Source organism: Pteropus alecto, unplaced genomic scaffold, assembly GCF_000325575.1.
Source record: "Pteropus alecto unplaced genomic scaffold, ASM32557v1 scaffold59, whole genome shotgun sequence".
NCBI lineage: Eukaryota > Metazoa > Chordata > Mammalia > Chiroptera > Pteropodidae > Pteropus > Pteropus alecto.
The window spans coordinates 4,847,457-4,860,400 of record NW_006443292.1 but is presented as its reverse complement, the minus strand read 5'-3'; the positions used below and the strand labels follow the sequence as shown (position 1 = coordinate 4,860,400).

At 52.2% G+C, this 12,944-nt stretch overlaps 1 protein-coding gene across 1 annotated transcript in view; it reads right to left on the bottom strand.

The window, feature by feature from the left end:
* The window catches only part of LRRK1 (leucine rich repeat kinase 1), a 112,030-nt gene that overhangs the window by 39,008 nt on the left and 60,078 nt on the right, over positions 1-12,944 (bottom strand). Inside the window, exons 6-8 of the mRNA XM_025041236.1 lie at positions 1,954-2,180; positions 897-1,024; positions 628-794 (exon numbers count right to left, since the gene is read on the bottom strand). Of these exons, the coding sequence (XP_024897004.1) occupies positions 628-794; positions 897-1,024; positions 1,954-2,180 (522 nt within the window). The remainder of the gene's footprint in view (positions 1-627; positions 795-896; positions 1,025-1,953; positions 2,181-12,944) is intronic.

The window sequence follows — 12,944 nt, the reverse complement described above, 5'->3', positions numbered from 1 at the left end:
CCGGGGGGTGGGGGGGGGGGGACAAAGGTGGCTAGAGGCCCTTCATTCCAGAACATCTGGCCCATTGTCCTTGGACATAATGGGACAATTCAGGCCTGGGCTCTAGAGAGGAGCCGGTTTCCCACACACACATGTGTTTCAACTGGAAATACGAACGCGGGTGATGGAGAATTTCCTGGTCGGCAACCAACAGCAATAAAACACAAATATTCTTTATCCTGTTCCATGGCTTTAACGAGCGAACTCCCCAAGAAGCAAAAACCACCATTAACTGGCAGTGTGACGGGTGAAGACGGGTTCTTCTCCTTTCTTCTTATTTCACAGCTGTCCTAAAGGAATCCACCACCTCCCCCCACCCGCCTTCGGGCAGGAGTCATCCTGTGCCAGACACGCAAGCTCTAACTGGAAAATTCTGTGGGCGTCACAGTGTGAATCTCGAGCCCCGAGCCAGGTGGGCTGGCGTTCGGGTGACTTACTTGCCTGAGACACTTAGTTGCTGGATACTGAGTGATACTGTTAGGCTATAGGATGGGAACTGCCATCCTGCCACCCGGCGTGGTCCCCGAGGGGGAGGGAGGGGGGACAGTGCCCGAGAGAGACCCCTGTGATTTCCCGCATGGTACTCACCAGAGGGCAGGCCCAGGCGTCAGGGAACACCTTCAGGTTATTCCTGGAGACGTTGAGACAACTGAGAGACTTGAAGGAGTGAAGGAAAACTGCGGGGAGCTCCGTCAGCTTATTGTCAGATAGATCCAGCTCCTGCAGCTTCCGCAAGCCAATCCAGTTAGCGGTGGCTAAGGAAAAAAAACAAACAAACAAAAACACGCCTAAATGGGTAAAAACGAAATGACCCGCATCAGGAAGAAGACGGACACGTCAAGTCGCGGGGAACATACTGCTTTCTTCTTCAAACAGTTTTTCTAAATAATTTTTTGACGCCGTCAGTTTTTGCAGTTTTGAGAGGTGCAGGAAGCCCGGCGGCAGATGCGACAGCTTGTTGCTGGAAACGTCTATCTCGAGGAGCCTGCGGGCGGGGAAGAAGGAGGCGGCGTCAGAGGTAAGAGGCGAAGCACCCGTTACGTATTTCTGTCAACTACGCCCTGAAAATGGAGCGACGCGATGTTTATTCGGCGCACTAACGGTTCCTCCGTCCTGTGCAGGCCGAGAAGGTCCCATCCCTTCGGTGGGCCCTGGCCTCGCTGCCCGATGGGACAAAGCCTCTCACAGATGCGACGGCAAGACGGGCAGGTGCCGTCACGGCTGGACGACCGCGACCCGGCCGAGACCCCCACTCGGACGACACCGTCCGTCAGATTCCCGCGTGCAGAGGCTTCTTCGCCATGAGCCACGGACGACCCCGGGCCCCTTCTGGCATTCTTCTCTCTGACGTGGCTTAGAGACGTAGCTTTCGAAATCAGCTCAGATCCTTCGGGGAGTGAGGCCTTGTAGGTATGTGTCACCAATACCTCCCTCGCTGAGGTGATGTCCTTCCCTTTCCCACGCAGCCTCGAGGCTCTTCCCAAGTCCTGCACCCCCATCCCCCCCAAAACAGGAGCTGCCTCGACCCACGACCTGCGTCCTGCTGCCGCGTCCCGTGGACCTCGCTCACTCTCTCTCTCTGGGGCCCTCACGCTATCCCTGGGGGGCGGGATGGGAGCTGGTGGCCCCGAGCCTCTGCTCCCACCAGCCGTTCCCTCTGGTTCCTGTGCGCAGGACCAAGGCTGGGGGTGGCGAGCACACGGGTCCGCAAGGCCACCGCTGAGCAGCGTCAACGGGGGCCTGACAAAGCACCCCCTAGACCTCTCTGCCTCCGCCTCGCTCTGAGGGAGGGGCCTCCTTCTCTCATTTTAGCTGACGACTTTGTATTAAAAACCGCAGGCTACAAGCAGGGCAGGTGCAGGGGCTCAGAGGGCCACGTCCACGGTCGGGGACGTGCGAGGGGCGGGGACGCACCTGGAGCAGATGATCTCATCGGAGGACTGCACGCTGGGCAGCTCCCCCAGGTGGTTGTCCGAGAGGTCCAGCTTCCGGAGGTTGATGAGCCCCCAGGGGATGACGGACGGGAGGGAGGACAGGCAGTTGGCGGAGAGGTCCAGCTCCGTGATCTGGCAGGAGATATCGATGAGCCAGTCGAGGTCCACCCAGGGCAGCCTGAGGTGGGACCACTTCACGCTGAGAGCCTGGGTGTCGGAGAGAGAGGGGAACACGTGGGCGGTGAGCGCGGGGCAGTGCGGGCTTGGGGCGAAGCAAAGATTTATTCAGGTAGGAGCCAGCCAGTGGGGTCCCCAGACGTTGGGGCCAGGCCCGGGGCCAGCGTGGAGTGGGCAGTCCCGCTCAGCTCCAGCCACCACCCCGCAGCCTCTAGAGCACGCCAGCTTAGCGTCCCCCCTCCCCGGGTGGGTCACAAAGCCCTGGAGGCACAGCGGGCCCCACCCTAGCAGCTTCCCGAGACTGAGGACACAAAGGGACTGTGGCCAGACTGCATATAACCCTGGGGACAGCCCCGCTCAGCTCCAGCCACCCACCCCGCAGCCTCTAGAGCACGCCAGCTTAGCGTCCCCCATCCCCGGGTGGGTCACAGAGCCCTGGAGGCACAGCGGGCCCCACCCTGGCAGCTTCCCGAGACTGAGGACACAAAGGGACCGTGGCCAGACTGCGTATAACCCCGGAACTCGGGCCCCCGACCTGCAGCAGCCTGCCCAGGACACCGACCCCTTTTTCCGCGATAAGCGGCCCAGAGCAGACATGCGGGGGGCTGGCTGCTGTGTGCATCACCATCTAGGAGGCGAAATGATAACCGGCCACAACTGGCCCCACATGGCCAGGACATGTGATAACTGACAGCATCCCCAGCCTACGCCCCACTTCCAAATTAGACCGACCTGAGAAAGCCAACCGCACCCCCTTCCCCCTCCCGCCAGGGCACCTCTGACCCTTCTCTGTCTGTACCCCGAAGCCTGCCTTCAAGTCTGCAGAAGCAGAGTGACCGTGGCTGGTTCTCTGGCGACAGCAAGGTCTGAATAAATGGCCTGTGCAGTCAGTGGTCAAACAGACCAGGTAAATACTCGCGAGCAGGGCTTCTCTCTTTCTTCTGGATCGTCGTAGAATTTGGGGCAAGGAAATCAGTGTATTATTTATCAGCCTGTTTCTCCAAAGCAACCAGAACGGCCCGTTCTCAGTCTGGCCACTAGGTGGCGCTGTGTCCCGCCTTTATCTCAAGCCGAGCCGCAGGCTGGGAGGCTCCGTCTGCAAAGTTCTCATCTCTGAGCCCAGTGACAAGGGACTCTGTCCCCACCCGTCTGCCCCTCCACCCGCCTGGGTGAAGAGGGACGGGTGACGGCATACTGGATTTTGGGTCTAGTTTATTTTCTTTTATAGACAAGATTGCCGTGGGCCTGTTTTTTGGTCATTACTGTGTTTTCCCTCACAAGTTTTTATTCTGACAATTTTCAAAACTGCAGAAAAGCCGAACCGGGACCCAGTGAAGACCCTTCACCTAGAGACTTTAGCTGTTATTACGTTGCCACATTTACTGTCTCTCCTTTCTCTACTCAGTCACACAAACACGCATGCTTTTCACGATCTGCAGAATCACTGGCAAATGAATTGCAGACATCATGGCACTTTACCCCGGAATACTTCAGCGCGTGTCCAGGGTTCCGCCAAGAATCACGCATGGCACCTTTCTGCCACGTCACTCCACTTTTCCTGGGTCCTCTCATGCCTTCTTACGTCTTTGTGAACTTTGGCATTGCAAGTTCTCAAGTCGCCCCCGCTGCCTCGTGGACTATCCCATATTCTGAATTTACTCAGCTTTGTTTGCTAACGTCCCGATTCGACTTACGCACTTTGGGCGAAATTCTCCGGCACTGTTGAGTCCGTCCCTTTGAACCCCACTAAGGGGGACGGGCAGCCGGGTCGTTCCGCCAATGGAGGTGCGGAGTCTGACGGCCGGGCTCGGTGGTCTCCGTCAGGTGAGTACGTTTTACTCCCTTGCGGTGAGCGAGCGGTGTGGGGCTGGCATGCTGTGACAGGTGCACCTGCATCACTTCGCCCAGCGGTTTCAGCATCACTGCTGACTGTGGCCTGAATCAGTTCGCACACTGGCGGTTGCAAAGTGGCGATGTTTCCAAAACGACCGTCCCTCCTGCGTCTGTTACCTGGCATTCTTCTGTAGAGAAGGGCACCCCCCATCCCCAACCCCTTTTCAGTATTACTGTGGACTCACCGATCCATTTTTTTCAAAGTATTATAATTCATTATTATCACTATTTCTTTTGATGCTCAAGGAGTATGTCATTTGGCCGGGGGTGAGAGGGGTCCCCAGCAGGGGCTTCTGTGTTCTTCTGACAGTTTGGGGCATGTCCTTACTTCCTGGTGAAACATGATGTTCTAGTCTTCTCGGGAACTTTCTGAGCTCCAGCCTTGAAACCAGCCCTGATTCTCTTTAGCAGAAAATGGCATTTACAGACCAAGAGCTGGGTGTGAGGTGTGCTCGCTGCTCCTGGGGCGTCACGGCTCCTGGGCCCCTCGGTGGAACGTGGCCCTGTATTTCACATGAATGCGTTCCGATCCCCCCGGTTCGAATCCGGTCACAGGGCTTCTTCCTGATCTTTCCATAATTCATAATTGTATCAGTCTTCACCTCGTTGTTGCTGGTTTTAACCTGTTAAATAAGCATTTGGACCAGACGACGCTGAGGTCACTTCTGGACCTAGGGTTCTTTCTGGCTTTCTGTGGTCGTTTGAAGGACAGTGGTCTGGTCTCCCTCCCATGGGAACCCGGGGAAAGCACGATGGCCAATCCAGGAGCGGGCAGAGAGGGATGTCACCGCGCTGCTCTGGTCTTTGCAAAGCCAAGTCGCAGGCCCTCCTAGGGCCCGGCTGCCTCCCCTTCCTGGGTTCCCAGAGCCAGACGGCCGCACACAAAGTCGAGATGTCCAGTCTGCAGCCTGACTCTCCACTCGCCTTGTGTGGCTATTCTGGTCATTCATTATCTGAACCGAAATGGCAGCCAAATGCAAGATGGAAAGGAGGCTGGTTTTCGTTTTGATTTGAAACCACACATCTTAGGTGTCTTTTGAAAGTCCTGTAAATCAAACTGTGTGGGACCATCACAGATCAAGAAAACAATAGGAAAGAATTATGCTAATCGTGATCTGAGCCAATTACGGTACAAATGCACTAGACGTCCTCGGGGGTCAGCTTAGACGCTGCTGTCCTGACGATGGCGACCTCTCTGCAACACCTTTTCCAGGTCCCCTGAGTCCAGAGCTGCAGCCTGGCACTGTGTGAGGAGCAAGCTGCGGCCTCAGGAGACCCCAGCCCTGTGTCTTCCTAACTGACTCCATGGGGGGCTTGGGCCAGTCCCGCTGGAGGTGGGTACCTTCTCGGGCTCTGTCCGGCTCAACTCCCCTATGTGGCCCTGTCTGCTGATTTCGGGGTGTGCTAACTCAGTCTGAAGGGCGTCTCCTCTGCCATAGCAGGCTGCGTGGCAGGGTCTTGTCTGACTGCCTCCGAAACTCCGTGGCACGCGTAGCATGCAGCAGGCGCTACGTAAATGTCTGTGCACTGAAGGGAGTCGAGCTGCTGAGACCTAACCGAACCCAAACATTCATACCTCTAACCAGATCGATCGTCCTGAAATCATCCAAGTCTGCTCGAAACTCTTCGGCCCCCGCACACCTCCACGATCTGTCACACCCACGTCCAACCTCCCGTCCCACGGCCTCCTCCAGACCTCCGCCCACCCTCTGCATCCCCGTTAGCAGACGGCCTGTGGGTACTAGTTTCTCCTAAGCAGAGGAAATCAGAGCATGGGCATGCTCCCAGAGCAGAGGATTCAAGGCCAAGGGGATTTTACCCATTAAAGTGCAGAAACTGCCTGCTCACAAATGAACTGTGGGGCTCAAAAAGCTGAAATTCGCAGGGAGGCTGCGGGGCAGGGGGCCGAAGGGCGTGGCCTCGCCGGCAGCTACTGACCGGCTCATGTGCCCAAGGGCTATGGGGGCGCTCTGGGGCTGAGGATGCTCCACCTGGGATGCGGTTGCTATGGTGATGGGAAGACACTGTGGGAAACACGGGGCTGCTGGGCCCGGAGCTAAGAGCGCTTTTGCGGAAGCTTATTCCCGCGAGCTGCCCCCGCTTGGAATGACGGGCATCACGAGGTCACTCAAGGAAGCAAGGACATGCAGGCCAGGCTGCTTTCCGTCCTTCCACTCCGTCCTGCCGTCACGACGAAGCTGGGGAGAAAACCCCTCCTGCCTCTGCACCCCGTTCCACTTTCTCCCCCCTGGAATTCACGGTCCTTCTAAAATCTCTTCCATCTAAATCCTACTAACCCCGCACACCAGGGTGCCAAGACACCCTCTTCGCCCCCCGCTAGGGTCTGTGTTACTGCCCCCAGCTCTAGGGCCGCCTGGCTCAACTCGCGTTCGTACACTCGGCGTTTGCTTGACCGCTGCTTCGTGCAGGCCGCTGTGTCAGGCCCTGGGCGGGTTAAACACGTGGACGTGGCAGACGGGGCCAGCACTCTGGGGCTTTATGGCTCAGTGTGTGTGCGTGTGCGTGTGCGGGTGCGTGTGCGTGTGCGTGTGCTGAACGTGCCTGTGATTGCCCTAACTCACAGGTTTCGTAAGCTTCGTGGACCGTGAGCATGGGACGATGGCCACCAAGAAAGAACACGTGCAAATGTGCTTCTTTTGGGGGCACCTTTCCATCAGAGGAAAGCCATCGAGAAGAGAGCGGCCGTGTGTGCCACTGAATTCCCCAGACACGAGGAGGAGGAGGGAGCAGTTCCTAAAACTGAGCTCTTTCTGCGTCTTCGACCCACCAGAGTTCCTGTGGGGTTGGAATCTGTTAACCTCGAGCCCCAGGAGAAGTCATAAAAAAGCAGAAGTCTGCAAACATGACGACACGCTCACGCCACAGACAGCTGGCGAGAAGACTTCTGGGCTGGATGGAGGCTGTGAAAAAACGTTTGGGATTTCCACCTGGTCTCGGGTGAGTTCGAAAACTTTCATTTACAAAAGTGACCTTCCTTTTGGTGCGCAAACACGACAGGGCGCCCAAGGGTTCATGAAGCAGCAGAAAGGAGAAGGGATGGTCAGCTAAGAAGACGGCGATGCACTTGACATTGAATTCTAGCCGGGCAAGCCCTGAAGCCCTCGTTTCTTAGCTGTGTGTAGTCTGAGCAGCCAGGGAACAGGCCAGGCTCTGAGGGAGAGAAGCCAGCGACTGCGCAATGAGACCCGTGCACGCAGAACCGCGAAATCAACGACAGCTGGGTGTGGGGACCCCACCAATTCCGCTGACGGGCGGCGACGTGCCCACGTTTGCCCTCGAGCGCGAGCCCTTTACATTGTGGCCAAACTTAAGGAAGCACGGCTCTCCCAGAGGCCCGGCAAGGTGACTGACATGGAATCTGCTTTCCGAGGCACCTACTGGCCCAGGGCACCACGTGTGTTTAAGGGCATTTGGCTCATTCTGGACAGTGGCCATGGGGTGCTTCGGTGCAGGAAGGCCGCCTTGTCCTCTGACGGAGGCTGCGGTCTGAGACAGCAATTCCTGGCCTTCCCGCAACGCTTCTGACGCCATCGGACACAGAGTGTCACGGTGAGCGAGCCGCTGGGCCACGATGGCACGTCTTACGCTTTTATGTCAGCCGGCCCTTCCCAGCTGAAGGAAATGATCGTTCGATGACAGGATTCTCCGCTCAGGTGATGGCAGCTGACTCCGCCACTCGCGGTGGGTGGACAGCCCCGCCCGAGCAGAGATCCAGTGTCACCTCCTCGCCAGGTCCCTACGGAGCCCACAGAGCAGACTTCGGGCCTCTGCTCCCCACGCTCCCCACGCTCCCAACGCGTTGTCCCTGTCAGCTCGGCAGTGCTTGAGCTGTGACCTATGGATAATTGGGTAAGAATCTTCCCCGCTGGAGACTGTGAGTCCCTTGAGGGCATGACACGCAAAGACAGTCGGTAGAATTAATCTATTCGACGAAGGCACAGACATTAAAACGAGGGGAGGAGAATGTACAGAACGTTCTAAAACGCACCCACGCATCCTTGTCCACTTAAAACAGAACGGCTCACTAACAAGAGCCAAAAACGAGCCAAGAGGAACCGCGAAAGCGAAGATGCTCGGAGCAGAACTGGATGACGCCTGCGCACTCGCCTGAGTGAGGTCGGCGACGCAGCAGGGGACCCACGGGCCGTGGACCGATGCCCACGAACCGGGGGCGAAACCTAAGCCCGCGAGAGTCTGCGGGGGCCAGGACCGCCCAAGGAGGCCCTGGACCACAGGGTTCAGCTGGACAGAGAGTCAGCCGGAGACGGGGCCTCTGTCCCAGCCTCTGTGGGCACGCGACGGCTGCGACAAAGAAGCACTGTGCCCCCTGCCCTCGTCCCCAGGAGATGCTGTCCACGCGAGGATTCCAACTCGGACGCTCAAGGCCCTGCGCTCCGGTGGCCGCAGGCTCTCGAGGAGCGAGGGGCGTCGCGGACGAGACTGGACCGTGACCGCTGTCTGCCCGTGCATGTGAGGTGGCCACAGCGGCTGGGCCCAGGCCGAGGGCAATGGACAGTGTTACAGCTGCATCATGTTCCTTTCCCCCAAAAGAAGAGGGGGAGTCCTGAGCTCTCGGACCCGAGAATGTGAGCTGAGCTAGAAACAGCGTCTTTACAGAGGTGATGGAGTTAACGTGAAGTCATTCGAGTGGGCCCTCATCCAACGTGACGGGTGTCCTTGGACACACAGGCAGACACATGCAGAGGGAGGAAGCATGCCAACGTAATTTAAAACAAACAAGCACAAAGGAAATATTACCATAGAAATGAGATCAACGAGAAATAACTGATAAGATAAGCTCATGATGGCACATTAAGCAGTCAGTACGGAACAATGTTGCCTCCAAGGGCACATTCAAGATGACACTCTGTAGGGGAACCTTCTAGAAATCGAGCTAGGATCGCACAACAACTTCTCAGTGACTTCTGCAATGAACGCGCAGCATTTACTGACCCTCCCAGTAACCGTGGAAAGTTAGGCACAGTTTGCACATAAAGAGCCTAAGAGAGGTGACCTATTCAAAGGCAGCAGAACCAGGTACGGTACCCCTGTGTTAACACAGCCACGGAAAGGCCGACACAAGTTCAAAGCCATTAGGAGAGATAACCGAGACATTTAAACAATCCCAACCCCCAAATACAACCATGCTAAATCTTTATGTTCCAACCCAGGACAAAATATGTAAAAAAAAACAAAACCCGAACAGTAATGAAAATTCAAGAAAAATATTAGCAGAATGTGACAGATCAAATATGCAAAAAAAGAAAATGAATAAAGGAATTATAATGCTACCCACTGCAATGACAGTGGAAAATCGTCAGATATTAGGAGCTGGAGAGTGAGTTCTGTTTTTATATAGAATGAACTTGCGCACAAATTGATTACATTCTGAGTATGAAGGGATAGAATAGTAAGTAGGAAAAAGTAGAAGAAAGAAGCCTATTTTAGAACAACAAAGGCATCACAAATACTGGGGAAAAAAATGCATAACTCTGATCAGTTACAAAACAGAAACGAAAACGTTATAAACTAGACCCGCCCCATTTAGCATGGAAAACTCGAAGAAAGCAAGAAAATGAAAATAATTAGACTAAGAATAGAAAAACCAAAATGAAGTAAAAACGAAGAAGTTGATAAGTCAAGCCAATTCGAAGGTCTTTGAAAAAATAATGACGTGGATAATTAACTGACTAAATAAAACATATAAGAAAATGTACTCTAATCATCTGGGAGTGAAAATGGCAATTTAAAAACCAACGAAAAAATGATGTTGAAGTTCCTTGCTCAGCCACAGCTGAAAAACCAGCTAAAAATGTCGAGAGCAAGATTTACTTACAAAACTAAAAATTCTCAAAGAGGCAGAAAGAGGGAAACATCAAAATAATGTATATGAGCTGAAAAAGCAAACTAACCAAAGAATCACTCCCAAAGGCTCCTAATTCGATGTGTTTTTCTTTCTTTCTTTTTTTTTCAATCAAATCTTTTAAAGACCAAATAGTCCCTATGTTACATCAACGGAGGACTCACTTCATCTCATGAGACAAAACCGCTTACTCTGTAAGGGCCATTAAAATTCTAGGCCAATGACATGTATGTCCATGGACGTAAAACCTGTAACTAAAGCTTCTCTGATAGAAATCAACTGAACCCAAAGATTTAAGTTCTGCCTCCAAGTAGGATCTACACCAAGAAAAAAGCATGGTGGTGACTCAGGGAAACTGTCGGCACACTCCTAGAGGAATGTGGTCCTCATTTAATCATCTGAATGCCACAAGGTGTTTAATTCACCACTTTTTCTAAAATTAAAAACAGGTAAATAAGGCTTAAAAAACACTGAGCTTTCCCCTGGATCGTATTTAAGTCGTTCTTTTTAAAAATTGGAAGCTTATAAGCTAGTTCCGACTTAGAATTTTTCCAACAGCTATTCGAGAGAGAGAAAAAGAAATAAAAATACTATCTCTGCAGTTAACTAAGTGACTTAGCGTACTATTCAGAGGAGCCTCGGTTTCCTTAACTTTCAAATAAAGACAAAAATTTCTACCTCATAGGATTGTATAGGGAATTAAAATAGAATGTTTGGCGAAGTACTTTGTTAGCTATGACGTCCTATGTATATGGAAAGGAGGTTACTGCAAATATAAAATTTCAACCATCCATCCACCCGTCTGTCCGTGTAACCACTCATCCATCCACCCATCTGTCCGTGCAACCACCCATCCATCCACCCGTCTGTCCGTGCAACCACCCATCCCTCCACCCGTCTGTCCGTGCAACCACCCATCCATCCACCAGTCTGTCCGTCCATTCGTCTGTCCATCCAATCATCCATCTAATACATCTATCCATCTATCCATCCATCCTTCCATCTATACATCCATCCATCCATCCATCCATCCATCCATCCATCCATCCATCCATCCAACCATCCGTCTGTCCATCTATCCATCCATCCTTCCACCCATCCATCCATCCATCCATCTATCTATACATCCATCGATCTAATGCATCCATTCACCCACCCACCCGTCCATCTGTCCATCCATCCATCCATCCACCCATCCATCCCTCTATCTATACATCCATCGATCTAATGTATCCATTCATCCACCCACCCGTCCATCTGTCCATCCATCCATCCATCCACCCATCCATCCATCTATCTATACATCCATCGATCTAATGTATCCATTCATCCACCCACCCGTCCATCTGTCCATCCATCCATCCATCCACTCATTCATCCACTCATTCATCCACTCATCCATCCACCCGCCCACCCATCCAACCATCTATCTAATGCAGCTGTTCATCCACTCACCCATCCATCTGTCCATCTGTCTATCTGTCCATCCATCCATCTAATCCATCTACCCATCCATCTGTCTGTCCGGTCATCCACCCATCCACCCCACCCACCCATCCATCCATCCATCCATCCTGTTCTGGGCTCTATACTGAAGGACAAACACAAGGTGAGCAAAATAGGCCAAGTTCCCTGCTTTTCAGAAGCTTCCAGTCAAATGGAGAAATGGACATTAAATAAGATTGCACAGACGACCTCAAACTTTGTTAAGTGCTATGAATAAAATGGACGGGAAGCTCCGAGAGAAAGAAGAGAGCATCTGCCCAGGCCCGGGGGTTAAGACGGCCGTCCTGAGGATGTCGTGTGGGGCTGAGGGTGTCGTGTGGGGCTGAGGTTGGAGGGGGTCTGGGGTCGGGGCGCAGTGCTGTGCTGAGCGCGGCGGGGTGGCGTGCCCACCCCCCAGGCACGATGCAGGGACAGCCCCCCCCGACTGCTGCACGTTCTGGATTCTCTCCCTAGTCCCTTCTTCTTATAAATAACAGGGCTGTGGCCATGTTTGTGGCAATCTTTTGAGTTATGTCCTAAAGGTATCTTTCAGAAAGGAAACGCCAAATTCAAAACAGTTCTCTGGGAGAAACGAATTTTATAGTTTTTGTCACATGATGCTAATTACCTTCCACCCACACGGAACCGATTTATGGTGTCAGAAGCGAGGTGCTGGTGTGCCCGTTTCTCCATGACCCTGCCAAGTCTCTTACTCAGCATTCGTATTTCTTTTTGCCAGTTTAATCGGCATGTGACAGCACTTTCGAGTTGTTTTAATTTGAATTTCTGTAATTGCCAATACGGTTGTATATGTTTCTGTACCGTGGTTTACTGCCTGTGTGTTCTTTGGTGAAAATTAAGGGTTCGTTTCTCGTGACTTTTTACCCACGGAAACTGGTGAGCAATGTGATGGCAAAAACCACGGTTCTGGCTTGGTCACTGCTGGATCCCAGTCATCTAGTAGGCGATCTGTACACATTCAGTTCAATTATCGACTGATATATAATTACACTGACGGTCTATTTTGGGTTTAAGTTTTTGTCAGTTCTTTTTAAAATATATTTTCTATTGATTTTTTTCACATTTCTTTTTAATCATATTTTACTATACGTAATTTTAATATATAAATACATTCATCTTATTTCTGATTATACATCCTTGTATACCTTTAAAATTTTGAAATGTAATCATCTCCCTTTTATAACTGGAATATATATGCTTTTAAAAATATATTCTAATGAGTTTTCATCACTTAACTTTTAGTTAAGAATTTTAAGTCTAGAATTTCACTTACACCATCAGGAATATAATTCTCTATGCTGATATCCAATAGTTCCAATGACATTTGAGAAATTATATTTCTCTTTGTTCTTTTCTTGTGTTTTCTAGTTTGCGGCATAAGTGGAAATAATAGTTTTACTATTTCTGCATCTCTATGAATCGTTTTCTCCATTTTCAACTAGAAACACAGGGTTCGTATAATTGCTTTGTGGTCTGTGTTCAGATGTAATAGGATAGTCACCATGAACGCC